The sequence below is a fragment of the Balaenoptera borealis genome (genome assembly GCF_965194805.1).
Source record: "Balaenoptera borealis genome assembly, chromosome: 1".
Classification (NCBI taxonomy): domain Eukaryota; kingdom Metazoa; phylum Chordata; class Mammalia; order Artiodactyla; family Balaenopteridae; genus Balaenoptera; species Balaenoptera borealis.
The window spans coordinates 179,638,714-179,651,292 of record NC_138860.1 but is presented as its reverse complement, the minus strand read 5'-3'; the positions used below and the strand labels follow the sequence as shown (position 1 = coordinate 179,651,292).

General features: G+C 39.5%; 1 protein-coding gene across 7 annotated transcripts in view; it reads right to left on the bottom strand.

Moving 5' to 3' along the window:
• UBR4 (ubiquitin protein ligase E3 component n-recognin 4) overlaps positions 1-12,579 on the bottom strand; it is a 125,925-nt gene that overhangs the window by 94,544 nt on the left and 18,802 nt on the right. For all 7 annotated transcript variants that reach the window (XM_082402518.1, XM_082402519.1, XM_082402523.1 and 4 more), the window contains exons 15-22: positions 11,690-11,877; positions 10,612-10,771; positions 10,408-10,493; positions 4,399-4,568; positions 2,848-3,130; positions 2,074-2,209; positions 1,058-1,137; positions 429-557 (exon numbers count right to left, since the gene is read on the bottom strand). In XM_082402518.1, the coding sequence (XP_082258644.1) occupies positions 429-557; positions 1,058-1,137; positions 2,074-2,209; positions 2,848-3,130; positions 4,399-4,568; positions 10,408-10,493; positions 10,612-10,771; positions 11,690-11,877 (1,232 nt within the window). The remainder of the gene's footprint in view (positions 1-428; positions 558-1,057; positions 1,138-2,073; positions 2,210-2,847; positions 3,131-4,398; positions 4,569-10,407; positions 10,494-10,611; positions 10,772-11,689; positions 11,878-12,579) is intronic.

Below are 12,579 nucleotides of genomic sequence, written 5' to 3'. Positions count from 1 at the left end.
GAAAGAGAGCAAGACATTCTCCTCAGCACGCCCGCAATCAGCTGGCCCTTTCTGTGGCCTTAATTGCTGTTATGAGCTCTACAGGCACGAGACACATTCACAGGACCACAGGAAAAGCTCAAGTGTGAGGCTTTCAATATCATACAACAACCAGCATTCACAGGAGATACAGAACTTAGGTGACGCTTACTCTCAAAGTCACATTCTTCTAAATGTTAACAAAAAAATGCAAAAATGATAAAAAAATTATCTCTAAGGTGAACATAACCACCCAAACTAGATAGAAATAATGAAGTATCTAGTCAGTTTTGCAAACAGATATCCAATAAACTGACTAGATGCCAGAAGGAAATTTCTGGTAGACTGCTACCCAATCATCAAACATATCCCAAACTCTTCTTAATTAGCCCAGGTTTCCACGGTCTTACCAGGGCTGTTACATTCTTGTTTTCCTTTCTCCTGACTGTATCAAGCTGGGATCCAGCTGCCAGTAGGGATGTCAGTGCAATGTAGAGCTCATCATACTTGACAAGCTTGGAGTAAAGAACATCACATGCCTAATATCAAGAAAGAAAGGCAATCGTTTTTTCTTATTTTTTGAAATATCTTTTTCCTACTACCCACACACTACCACTTAAACTCAGGATTGAGAAAATAGCTCACTCCAAATATAGTTATTAATTTCTCATTGCAGCATGATTCCCACTTAGGGACCAACTCAGTTTATGGATTATTGTGAGCACACAAGTGCAGGCTTTAGAATGAGGCAACTATTTTGTCCATTAAAATAGCTGCATGTGAAAATGCTAACAGATATAGTCTTCAGGAATAACGTGTCAGAGGTGTCAACCGCCAGGAAGGACATCCCCTACCGCCAAACTGGAGCCCAGTGAATAAATCTCAAAACAACACTTTCCTTTTAGAATAAGCTCAAATCCTAATATAGACCAAATTCCCTCATTACAAAAAGTTAAGTCATTCCCTTTCCCCTGATAGACTGATTTTGGTGGAGACCATCTAACCAACATGTAAAATGGGATTTTTAAATTCCTGGTACCACAGAATCAAGTCGGTTCAAATCATCCTCTGAGGCTTCTGGGGACAGGACACAGTAGAATCTGGGTTGTGGGATGGCATCTGAAAAACAATGTGCTTACTGAAAGAATGGTTTCATTCTCAAGCCTAACAAATATGAAACATAAAAACAAAGAAAACACTTTGGACAAGGGTTTCCCAACCTTGGCACTACGCATTGACATTTTGGGCCAGATCATTCTCTGCTGTGGGAAACTGTCCTATGTTTAGCACCATCCTGGCTTCTATCCATTGATTGCCAGTAGCACCCTCCCAGTTGTGACAACCAAATATGTCTCCAGACATGGCCCCAGGGCCCCTTTGGGGATGGGGAGCACAATCATCCCCAGTTGAAAACTTCTGCTCTGGGAGTTAACTTCTGCTCTATAATCATCAAGTTAATCAACAAAATTGTATCATTAGACTGACCGCCTTAAACTTAAATGCTGTTTCCCCAATATCAAAGGGACTAACTACTAAGAGATCCCAATGATAATAAATTCATACTAGAGCTTGATGAACATTTCCACCAAATACACTTTACATCTAACAATCCTCAGATGAAAGCAAACACATGCTAAAATGAACACAAGAGGCACCTTCTGAAAAGTACGGACCACTGCTACGTGAGAAACACTGGAAAGAATGTCACAGCTCCCACTGTCTGAAGACCCTGACCCAAAGAAATTAGCCTGTGGGTTAGAACCATGTCCCTAAGGGAAAACTAATTCAATCACCCAGTGTGGCAGGAATACATATACTGCACTCTATGGCCAGAGGATTCCTAATTCTCGTGCCTCAATGTTTTTTGCTTTTAAATAGATGCAGGATATGCGAGAGTCTGTTTCCGCAAGAGTTTTGAATCTGTAGGTATCTGCCACCCACAGGAAGGAGACTAAACCGATGACCAAAGATCCTCAAGGATGCCCCAAGCTCCAAATTCAACCCCTCCAATGAAAATCAGCAAGTCAGTTTTTTATTGACAATCTTCTTTCTGACCTGATGAAAAATGCTTAGACCAGTTTTCTTCTACTTCTTTGAACCCATGATAGAGAGGGGTGGTCGCCCGGCGGCCGTTGCTGTCTTGGGATCCATTCACCCACCCAAAAGGAGGACTAAGCAGGTTATGCTGCACCTTTTAAAACACAAATACTCAAATTAAGAGAGATACACAGTCATCATTCTGCTTCTCACTCCAGGCTTGATATAAGATTGGTACAGCAAAGTTTGGGAAACTTATAAACCAAAACGAAATTTTAGATTTTTCTGTGACTTCTTTTGGGAAACATATTTTTGCTGGAGTATAAAGGGAATAGTGTTCAATGAAACATTTGAAGAAACGCTGAATTCTTAAATGGCCCTTCCATCCTCATTTTGGATCCCTGCAACAAAGGAATTTACTAACCCATAAAATTTACTGCTCGACCATCATTCAACCACTAGTAAATACTAACTGAGGCCCGACACGCACGGCACTGTGCTCGACACAGGTAAAGTGGGGTAGTTCAAAGAAGGACACCTGTGAACAGAGCCTATGAGCCAATTTTAACAAATGCATCAAATCAAATAATCTACATCTATCGCTTCTGGCTAAACATAAACTGTGGGTGCAAAGACACAAGTCCCAGGGGTCACCTAAGGCTACTCAAACACACCGCAATGAACACCTAAACCCTAAAGTGAGCAGGTCATTTTGGTTTGGAGCATGGTAACTTGAGAATAACTACGCTCTCAGTAACAGCTGTAAAGCAAAAAGAATGTGTTCATCTGTACCTGCTCAAACAGATACACAGGGGCTTTGGAGTACTGATGAAGCAGATAATCAAAGATCAAAAGCAGGCGAGCCAGGATGAGAGGCACAGAGCGCGTTTGGGCATCCATGTTGGCACTCAACTCCTGGATGATCTGCACAAAAAGGGTCAATATGTCCCGCCGGCCTTTCTCAGAGAAGTTGTGGAAAATGAGGAGGAGCAGCTGCAGGTGTTCTACATTCAAATCTTCCGTCTCACTGGGCACCACCCCTTGCAGGGCATTCTGCTTCATTGTTGACAAAAACCTACCACAGAGGAAAGGAGAACATGTCTGGTGAGGAAAAGTCAGAACATCCCCCAAGAGTGACAATGTCCAATGCCAGAAGAGTCCAACTTCTTAAATTAAGATAACGAATTAAGGAAGACAAGAAGCTACATGTAATGAGAAGATAAAAACTAAATCTTGGCTACAAAAAAGCCAGATTTGGCCACAAACACATTTTCAAGACCCTTCGGCAACATTAACTGCGGCCACAGTGGCAGTAACCCCCACGCTGCTGTTCCTGACAATTCTGAAAAGAATTACAAGTTCTCCAAAAGGCGGCTATTTTTTTAAATTAATAAATCCGGGCAGATAGAAGCAATTCAGTTACTTTTTCCCTATGATTTGATTCTATAGTTTAATTCTCGTTTTGAGAATTTACATTACAGGTTAAAAATCACTGCATGATAACAGTCAAAATTAACTCAATGCACTTAAAAAGCAATAAAAAAATTATACTATTCAGAGAATCTGTGAGAAAAGCTTTTATGCAAAAAAGGAATGAATGTAGCCAACTATTTCCACTGCCTTTGGCTATTAGGAAAGAGATTTGTATTTTAATAAGGGTTTCGCTCCCCACCTCCCCCCGGCCCCCACCTTCCGGCCTTTTTGCAAGATTCCACCAGGAAAAATATAGTGCATATCTGGCATTCAAGGGGGTTTATAGTTTCTCAAATCCAGCATTAGAGCTATTTGATCATAGAATGGTGAAGAGGAAAACAAAGCCGTTTAGGAAAACAAACTGCTTTGAAGACTCCCAACCATGTAAACAAAAACGGCAAATATAGGTCCATCTAAAGAGGATTTAGATGATTAATGTGAGCTTCCCCCAAGTAAAAAAATTCTTTAAAAGTTGTCCAAAAAAGACTGCAAGTCACTCTAAGTGGTTTCATGTTGAAAGCAAAATAACCAAAGACAGAGTTGGCTTCCCTGTTGTTCCCGCTTTCAAAAAAAAACCAGGTCAGGATAAAATTGGTTACGTTCAGGATTCAGGTTCTATCTCATAATTGCAACCAAATCCCCCATGTGCTACAGGATGATTCTATTTCCAGACTGTAGTTTACATACTTCTGTTTTTTAAACAGCACAACTCCTCTCAAATCCCATCGGAAACACACCCCTCCACCCTTGCCACTTTAAACTTATCATCAGAGTACCATCCCAGAGCCACAGATGAACTACAGATAAGTCAAACAAATTTTAAAAAGCAGCCTTCTCCGTGGGGCTTCTATTTAATTTAAGTTACCTTACCTGTCCCAAACTTTAAGGCATTCAGGGACGTCAGGGTCACCTTGAGCACCGGCTTTATGTTGCCAGATGAGCAGGAGGCGTGAAAGCACAGACAGGCTTTGAGGATGAATGTACAAGGGCCAAGGGCCCTCAGAAAAAGGAGCCACTCCCAGCTGCTGCAACAGTGTATTCTAACATGAAAGACATACAAGAGACCATTAGGGAAAAAGGCAGGGGATGAAGTCAACAGATCACTAATGCTCTCTAATGTTACTTTTTAACACTGAAAGGAATACTTTAAAGAAAGGAAGACAAAGAAATTCAAATTCAGAAGCAGTTTGCAAAAGGTCATTCAACACATGAGAAAAATATAAAGGAAAAATTACTAATCTAACCCCATTAACAACTATAGTTAATTAGTGTCAGAAATGGGGTCCCCAAAAAGTAGATGTGCATGGAGACAGCAGAATCATAAGTTTCCAATGGATACTGTGCCTTCGAAAGAAAACTTTTTCAACAACTGTAATAGCTAACATTTTTCTTTCATAATCAGTTACATGCCACAAACAACAATCCAAAGGGGGATTTCCAACAACTTATAAATCCAACAGCTTCTATTAACAGTATTAGCAGAGAAATTTTGCCTCTAAGATGTCAAGGCATCTAGAATTAATCAGGGTTGTCTTTGCCTCCAGTTGTGGCATGTCTCTCAAATGAGCTTTACTTCCAGCTCAGTTACCTAAGCTGCAACTTATCTCCCCAAATACACACACAAGCTGAGCAGGATGCCAATGGAAAACCAGATAAAAGCCTGCTTTCTCACTTGGCTTCAGAAAACTCAAATCATGGTTACCTCAGGATACAGGATAAATTTTGAAGTCTGCCAAATTAAATTATATTCTTATGAAACATCCTAGAGAGGGACTTCCCTGGTGGCACAGTGGTTAAGAATCCACCTGCCAATGCAGGGGACACGGGTTTGAGCCCTGGTCCAGGAAGATCCCACATACCGCGGAGCAACTAAGCCCGTGTGCCACAACTACTGAGCCTGCGCTCTAGAGCCCGCGAGCCACAACTACTGAAGCCCACGTGACTAGAACCCATGCTCCGCAACAAGAGAAGGCACCGCAATGAGAAGCCCACACACCACAACGAAGAGTAGCCCCCGCTCACCGCAACCAGAGAAAGCCTGCACGCAAGGAAGACCCAATGCAGCCAAAAATTTAAAAATAAATAAATTTATTAAAAAAAAAAAATCCTAGAGGACCCTATTCCTCGAAAACATTCAAAAAGTCACAGATATCATGAGTAGTTCCCAGGTACTGGGGGGTTACCATAGGCTAACTGTTGTACAGAGACCGTCACACTAAATGCTCAGAGCTACAACGTCAGGTGGGGTGTGCTCCACTTCACTGATATGGGAAACAGAGCTCAGAGTGGCTTAAGAACATGACCAAAGCCACAAGATTACCAAGTGCCGAAGCAAGGTTTATCTCTAAAACCTACATTCTTCATCACTATGCTCAACACAGCCATAATGACTAACTTCTCAATTCCTGACTCAAGAAAACAACTCAAAAAAAAAGAAAACATGCCTGAGCTATATCAGAAGTGTTAACTGGAGCATTACTGTAATAAAAAAATCAAATCAAGGGACATGCGGCCATAATGGTGGCAACTGTAAAGACCAAGGTAAACATAAAAACATACTCTATATATATTACATTACATATATAATAGTAAAATTTGAAAAAGCAGAAACCAAGTGATATATCAATGTTCTGATAATAACTGTAAAACTATGCCACTATACAGACAGGGACTAGAAGGAAACATGGAAAAATTAAAATCATAAATTCCGTGGAAGGATTATGATGAATGTATATTCCTTATAAAGTTATTTACACTTTTAAGGGAGTTTTTGTTTCATGTCTGTTATTTGTGTCTTTAGGTCAGTTTATTTAGGCCTCAGAACCTTAAGAAACGAGCTAACATTCCTCAGGAACCTAGTTTTTCCCTACCACTCAAAGTCTTATTAGCTCTAAGGAAGAACTGACTTCTGAAGTAGTGAAACTGAGCCACAGCACAGCAAAACCCTGGCCTGACCCATTCCTTGCCACCCTCCGGCTACCTTTCCTCCACTCCTCCTCAACGCTGGCATTCCTGAGGTTTCAGCCTCAGTCTTCATCTCTCTTGCTATCCCCAATCCATCTCATTGTATCTCATCACTTCAACAATTGCCTCTTGATGGATAATCCCCAAAGCTGTATTATCAATCTTAATTTCTTAACTCCTAAATTTCAGACTTACATTTCCAACTATTTTCTAGACATCTTCATCCCACTGGCACCTCAAAATTTCATCGTATTTAAAATGATATTTTTTTCAATAGTAGTAATGGTGACTATTTATTTAAACTAAAAACACTGATAATATATAAACTGTTTTTCTCATTTGATTGAAAGGGCTATAAAATTCAACATACTGACAAAGGAAACAATATAATCACATAGATGATGCCTCTGCTAATTGCCTTCAGCTTACTCCTTCCTTAAAGGAGAGCCTCACACTCAGGTATACAGTTTTCTCGACCGCACAATGACTCTATGGCTAGCCTACTATATGGGACTAAAAGTCATGTTGAAGAGCTGACACTGACCTGTTTGTTTTTATAAACAGAGAGAAAATGGCAAATTGTGCCTCATGTACCTAAAGAACCCAAAGGATCATTCTGAGAAAATGTGACTAAACAAGTGACCCATGAGAATTTAAGTTGGTGCAGCCACTGTAGAAAATAGTATGGAGGTTCCCCAGAAAACTAAAAATAGAATTACCATATGATCCAGCAATCCTACTCCTGGGCATATATCCAGACAAAACTATAATTCAAAAAGATACATGCACCCCTATGCTCATAGCAGCACTATTCACAGTAGCCAAGAGATGCAAGCAACCTAAATGTCCACCGACAGATGAATGGATAAAGAAGCTGTGCTACACATATACAATGGAATACTACTCAGCCATAAAAATGAATGAAATAATGCCATTTGCAGCAACATGGATGCAACTAGAGATTATCATACTAAGTGAAGTAAGTCAGAAAGAGAAAGCCAAATACCATATGATATCACTTATATGTGGAACCTAAAATATGACACAAATGAACCTATCTATGAAACAGAAACAGAATCACAGACATAGAGAACAGAGTGGTGGCTGCCAAGGGGGAGGAGGTTGGGGGAGGGATGAAGTGGGAGGCTGGGGTTAGCAGATGGAAGCTTTTATATATAGAATGGGTAAACAACAAGGTCCTACTCTATAGTACAGAGAACTATATTCAATATCTTATGATAAACCATAATGGAAAAGAATATAAAAAGAAGAATGTATATATGTGTAAAACTGAATCACTCTGCTGTACAGCAGTAATTAACACAACACTGTAAATCAACTATACTTCAATTAAAAAAAAAATTTTTTTAAAAAGAAACCTGAAAAAATAAATAAATGTGACCCGTGAGTAAATACAATCTCTGAGTTGACTTAAACCTAGAAGAATGAGCCACTGAGTACTCAGTATCACTCCTTCTACCCCCAAACCAACTCTCCTTCCTGACCACCCTATTTCTATTAAAGACAACAGCGTCCTTCTAGTCTCATTTGGGTTTCAAGGGTTTTAAATCTAGGCAATATCTTGAATTCCTTCCTTTCCTTGTCCTTCACCTCATTCAAATAATTTCCCATGATCTCTACAATAGGTCCTTTATCCACACCCTATCTCCCCTCTTTCTCATGATCCCGTGCTAACTCAAGTCAACTTTATTTCTTCAGTCCCTATAACAGTACCTGGCACATAGTTAAGTGTCAATGAATACTTATGAATGAACCTAGATCACCATAGTAATAGTATTATTATAATTTTATATGCAATGTTAAATATAATATTAAGTAATAATAGTAACAAAATACATTTTACTGCAAAATACATTTTATTGCACTGTCTGTGTCTTGCAACCTAAGTCAGGCACCTTGGCTAAGGCAGCTTTGCACATTATTCCAAAGAAACAATATCCAAGGTAGGGGAACTCAACAGCAGATGGATTACACTGACTATCCTTCACAGCAATGAAATGTGGGGGAACAATTTAAAGCTCCATGTTTGGAAATGGACTGAAAAAGGAGATCTGAGGATTTCCTCTGCAGAGTCAGTAGCTATGGGCAGCCAGGTTGCATGTCCACACAAGGTCTGTAATTATTTTTAAATGCTAAGAGGGCAATATCATTACAGGAGTCTTAAGAATCCTATTCTCTAGAGAAAAATATTTCTTCCCCATTATTTGGACAAGTTTAGACAAGAAAAGGCCAAATCTATGAACTTTGAAACCTCCCTCCTTGCTCAGATCTGGGCAAGGCGCTGATAATTTTGGCAGGACACCCTGACCCTATAGTCTGAGAAGGTACTGCAGGCAATATACTAACTGAAGCATTTCCTTCTCTTCACCTTAGACAGGTCAACAACTTTTCTACTCTATATATTCCCTTTCCTGCCAAAAAAATTTTTTTCATTTAACAGTAGGTAAGTATAAATAGGTTTTACAATTATCTTTTAAACAACAAAAGAAATGTTTAAGAATTTCTCAAATAGCTTGGGATTGTGAGAATCAATTTTAACCTCTTGAAACAGGTTCCTGGATTTTGTCCCTTTGGCGGCAAGTGCAAGCCCTTGAATTGTGTTCTGATTCTGAGAATCCACTGAAATAATCTTAAGAGTAACAAAACAATTTTCAAAACAATCTTAGGGCAAATTATTGGAGATCTACCAAATTAAATTCTACTGGGGTTGATGGGGGGGCAGGGGGGATGAGTGGTCACAGTACCTAAGAATCCACAGTTTCAACAAATTCCCCAGGAATCCTTATATACACTAAAGATTGAGAACCACTAACTTTGACCATGTTATTATCAGACTATGACATCGTCAAATGTTGGGAGAGAATATGAATCCACGTATCCCTGACGCACTACTGGTGAGAGTAAAACATGGTGCAGCTACTACAGAGAGCAGTTTGGCATTATCTGCGTAAGGTCACATACTCTACAACCTGTCGATTCTACTCCAGCTTATATTCCCAAGAGACTCACTTGTAACAGGGTACATACAGGGGACACGTACAAGAAAGATCACAGCAATACCTGGAATAGCAATAAAACCTGACTGACACAACCCAAATGTCCATCAGTAGGAGCAGAAGGGAGATGAATAAATTGGTATAGTCACAAACACGATGGAATATCATATAGCAGTCAAAACAAAAACTACAAAATATGCAACAGTACAGAGGAATTCTGGCAATAAAGTACTAAACAATATTAAGTGAAAAAAATTACACAGAACATGATGTCATTGCTAAAAACAGTCAAATAATTTTAAATTTTAAAGTATCCCTTAAATGCAAAAACAAATACATATATGAAACTAATGAAATGAGGAATATAAGATTTAGGATTCCAGATACCCACTACTTCAGTGAGGAAAGAAAGCCACAAGGTTTAGACAACCACAATCAAGATCCTAGACTTTATTTCGGTGGTGGGTTTGCAAGTAAGAGCGTATATGAGAGCATCCATCTCCTGTAATTTGATTGATCCTTTAAGACACGCGTTTTAATTTATATTTCTTAGATTACTAATGATGTTGAACATTTCCTATGTTTGTTGGCCATTCTTTTTTTTTTTATAAAACGCTCTGTTGTCTATTTACTTTTCTACTAGGATAGTCATCAGGAGTTGTTTTTGTTGTTTTTCCTTTTCTTTAAGCTTACTAAGTGACTTAGGGATAAAGGACACATCTTTTTTTTCTCGAAATGATCCTAATTAAGGCAGAAGGACATACTAGGATAGTCTCTCAACACTCTTTCCAGGGAGGGGATCCCATGATAAACTTTTCCTTAGCAATAGAAACAAGTGCAGCCTACTGAGTACAGATGTAGAGAGCTCTTGGCCTAAATGGTTGTAGTGCACACAAACCTGCAGGTTAGGTGACTGAAGGTCAGAAGTTACCAGAGAGTGGTTGAAGTGATAGAGAGCAGCAGCAAACTCTTCATCTGATGCACCTTGAAGACAAATGGGAAAACCAACTATTCAAGCATCTAACTGATGCATCGCACCACGCTGCCAACAGTCAAACACCACTAGGAAAAAATCTGCCAGGCACGTATCCTGTCTACTGACCCTTGAGTCCATCTTTGTCCACCTCCTTAATGATACTGGCCAGGGTGGCCATATGGTGTTCTGAAAGAGATACACTCAGATAGTTTCGGATAAAATTATTCCGAGAGTTCAGCATGGAAGAGGTGATGAAGTTCAAAATGTTGGAAGCCAGACCTAAGAACTAAAAAGAACACAGAAAAGCTCAGAGCAGGTTCATAAGCCCAGAGCTCCTACAAATCCTGAATACAAACAGAAAATAAAATATGCTCATAGGTCTCATGCAATAAACACAATGAATTAAAAAATCAGATTTTAAATCACCTACAGTGGGACTAAGTTATAATAGTCTTTCCCATGTGATTCTACCAGTTACAGAAAAGGGTATGCCAATTTAATACAACAGACTTCAGGAAATGTTGCATGACAGGATTTCCAAAGAGATTAACTCATTTATTTCATTCTTCTAAGGTCCTGTATTTGTCCAGCTCTAAGATATTATTGATATATTCAATTCTGAAGCCTATACTGTCATTATACATGTTTGGAATTCCCAGTTGTTTACTTCTCTATTAAAATTAAATTTCCATCCACATCCTTGACTAGACTAAACTGTATGAAAGCAAAGACTGTATATGACTTGTCTACTGACAGAGCTTCAGAAGAGGGGCTGCTGACACACAGTACATCATTAATAAATACTGGTTGAACAAATAGTTAGCAGTCGCTTACGATGTACCAGACCTAGGCTAAGGGCTCTTTAATTCTTCACAACACTCTTAGAAGAGGTACAATCACTCCCATACAACAGGAGACAAAACTGAGGCTTGGAAAAATTCAGTTTCTTGCCCAAAGTCATAAAGCCAGTAAGTGGTAGATTCTATCTAACTCCAAAGGCTATGTTACTAACCCTCAATGAGAGAAATAACACCGAGAGTATGAGTTATTTAATCAAATATAATCAATACACTTATGTCCTAACTAAAAATATCTTTAAACATTAGTTATCCAACCTACAAAATGTTTTTGTTCAAATGATCTGATTTTCACACCCCTTCTCCCCATTTCTCCCTCCCCCTTAACCTCAGAAATCCACTCTTACCAACTCAGGATCTTTGCGACTAGCCAAAATGTTGCCCTTCTCACCAGAGGCCTGCTTACTGGGGCTTTTAACTCGAGGTGAGCTCTCCAGCGGAGGGGGTGGGGGAGGAGGCGGAGGTGCCACTTTCTCTTTACTGGGGGAGATGGTCTCTTCAAACCACTGCCCCAGAATAGGCTCACTGTCATCATCTAACAGGGAAAGAGAAAAGTAACAAAAATAACACGTTTTTAAAAAATTTTTAGTACATCTGCTTTGTAAAAGTGCCTGAGTCAAAAGGAACACAAGGTTTGTAGATCATGGTGGTAGTTACACTGCTGCATAAACTTGTCAAAACTCATCTAAATGTATATGCAAAATGGGAGTATTTTATTGTATGTAAATTATACCTCAATAAAACCAGTATTTTTTCTAAAGGAACCCAATGGAGGAAGAGAAACCACCTCATTTTATTTCACCGGCAAGCCAAACATTCTCAGTAGCAGAGTTTTACTTGTCTACCAACTATAAGCCCCCAGATAAGAATCGTACCTTTGGCAATTCTGCACATTGCTCCCACAAACCTGCTTAGAAAGAACCTGAGATATTTATCTTATTCAATCCCTCTCCAAACCAAGGCAGGAGGGAATGTTAGTGTTGCCCTGTTGCTCACCACAGCAGTCTGGCATTGCTTTCTCTATGCTTCCCCAAGCCACACATCTATGACGTCAGCCAAACCCAACACCTCACATACAGCCTTCCTTTTGAGTTTCACTGGGAAAGCTCAGAGCAGAGTTCCCAAGATGAGTCAGCACAAAAAGAAATATGAACAGCTGAGATGTATTCTGATTGCAGAGGGAAAGGAACGAAAAGCAATCTGGGCTTTGCTGACGGCAGTTTTAATCACTCATCTT